At 58.0% G+C, this 1,823-nt stretch overlaps 1 protein-coding gene across 1 annotated transcript in view; it reads left to right on the forward strand.

Annotated features, from left to right (window-relative positions):
- Nucleotides 1-1,823, forward strand: part of GRAMD2 (GRAM domain containing 2) — an 8,289-nt gene that overhangs the window by 3,509 nt on the left and 2,957 nt on the right. Inside the window, exons 5-6 of the mRNA XM_009574870.1 lie at nt 316-414; nt 1,414-1,485. Coding sequence (XP_009573165.1) covers nt 316-414; nt 1,414-1,485 — 171 coding nt within the window. The remainder of the gene's footprint in view (nt 1-315; nt 415-1,413; nt 1,486-1,823) is intronic.

A 1,823-nucleotide genomic window follows, 5' to 3' on the forward strand; every position in this document is an offset into this window, starting at 1 on the left:
AATTACATCCTGCCTTGTTTTTAACCCTCCCGGGGCTCTCGTGATGGGTCTTAGGAAGACTGACTGTACGATGCTTCCCCCGCGTCCTCACTGTTTTGATCGAGTAGAAACCACCTCCGAGCCGAGATTAATGCGGGGGGGATGCCGTGACCTGTAATAAAAAACAAGCTGTCTCTGGGAAATGCCGAATCCCCGCGTGGCCGCTCTGCTTGGGGCATAATTACGATGCGTATTAAATCTCCGCCTTGCAAAAGAAACTCCCTGAGCTCGCGCCGTGCCCGTCCCTGCCCGTCCCCCTGTCTTTTTGCCCTCCAGGTTGTGATCCCGGTGGTCTCCGTACAGCTGATAAAAAAGCACAAGACAGCTCGGCTGCTGCCCAACGGCTTGGCCATCACCACCAACGCCAGCAGAAAGGTAACACCGGCGCTTTGAGCATCGGTACCCGGCCTCACCGCAGCTGGGGATGCCCTGGTCCGAGCTGGCTGTGGTTTGAGAGCAGGGAACGAAGCGATTCCCATCCCCGGCTGAAAGCGCGGGCCGGTTGGGAAGTGAGCACTGCTCTCCATGCTGGCAGCCAGCCAGGGCAAACACCGCGGCTTTGCTTTTGTTTCTGAATTTCACTTTGTTTCTGGGTGAAGCAAAGCCCAAGTGAAATTCAGCCGAGCCTGACAAATCCCTGCCAGGCTCAAATAAAACCTTTAAACTCCTTAAACGCAAGCAGGGGAAGGTTTTGGGCTGGTGGTCAACCCGAGTTGGCGGAAAACTTGGTTAAGGGGCTGAATTTCCAGCTTTTAAATCATGTTGGGTGTTGTCGGCCGCAGTGAGCTGATGTCCTGCTCGGTGCGTCCGAGTCCTCGCCTGCCTGGGTGCTGCTCGTGGCAGCGTGTGCTGCTCATTCCCTCCCAGGGAGGGGGTTATTCCTGCGGGATTTTGGGAGGGGGTTATTCCTGTGGGATTTTGGGAGGGGGTTATTCCTGCGGGATTTTAGCAGGGGGTGTGACAAGGCAGGATTTAGGTGTTCAAAGCGATCTGGCTGCAAGGCTGCTCTGCACATCGCGTGGGCTCTGCATCGGGCAAGATGAGTGCTGCCCCGTGTCCCCTCGTGCTGCTCCTTGGGGACGTTTTCAGTTGCCCCTGGCCTCGTTTGCTGCCGCAAACCTCTGTCCTGAGCACGGGAGGCTCCATGGGGACAGCAGCCGAGCGAAACCGGCCCCAAAAAATCTGGTCCAGGTTTTATCAGGCTGCAAAAATAGCAGTAGGGAAACTCCGCAGGGAGATGCCTGCAGGCGGGACGCGGCTCCCGAAGGAGGGGAGATTCAAGGGCAGAACGTCTCTGTCTGTCCCCTGCCTGTGGGGAACTGGACTTGCGATGCAGGGGAATCTCTCCTGGCAGCTTCTCTCTTTCTCTTGCAGTACATCTTCGTGTCCCTCATCTCACGCGACAGCGTCTACGACGTCCTGAGGAGAGTCTGCACGCACCTGCAGGTACCCTCCGCCCTGTCTGATGGCATTTTGATAGCCACAAGCTCCCCTTGGGCTGCATCTCGGGGAGCAAAGCTCTTTGCCATCGCCAAGAAGGCTTTGGACCACTCCCAAAGCCCTCCCCGGTACCCTGCTGCCTCTTCTCGGCATCCTTGCTCCGCTGCAAGGGATGGGAAGAGGGGCAGGAGCCCGCTGAGAATGGCAGCACTTCATGACACCTTCCCCTCTGCCCGATGCAGGGAGCCGTCCCGCTGTCCCCGTTTCGTAGTTCAGAATGACGGTGGCTGTTTCTTGACATGCTCCTGAGCATCCCGGCGGGGCAGAGCCCGTCCCCGGGTGTC

Source organism: Fulmarus glacialis, unplaced genomic scaffold (genome assembly GCF_000690835.1).
Source record: "Fulmarus glacialis isolate BGI_N327 unplaced genomic scaffold, ASM69083v1 scaffold31013, whole genome shotgun sequence".
In the NCBI taxonomy this organism is placed as follows: Eukaryota; Metazoa; Chordata; class Aves; order Procellariiformes; family Procellariidae; genus Fulmarus; species Fulmarus glacialis.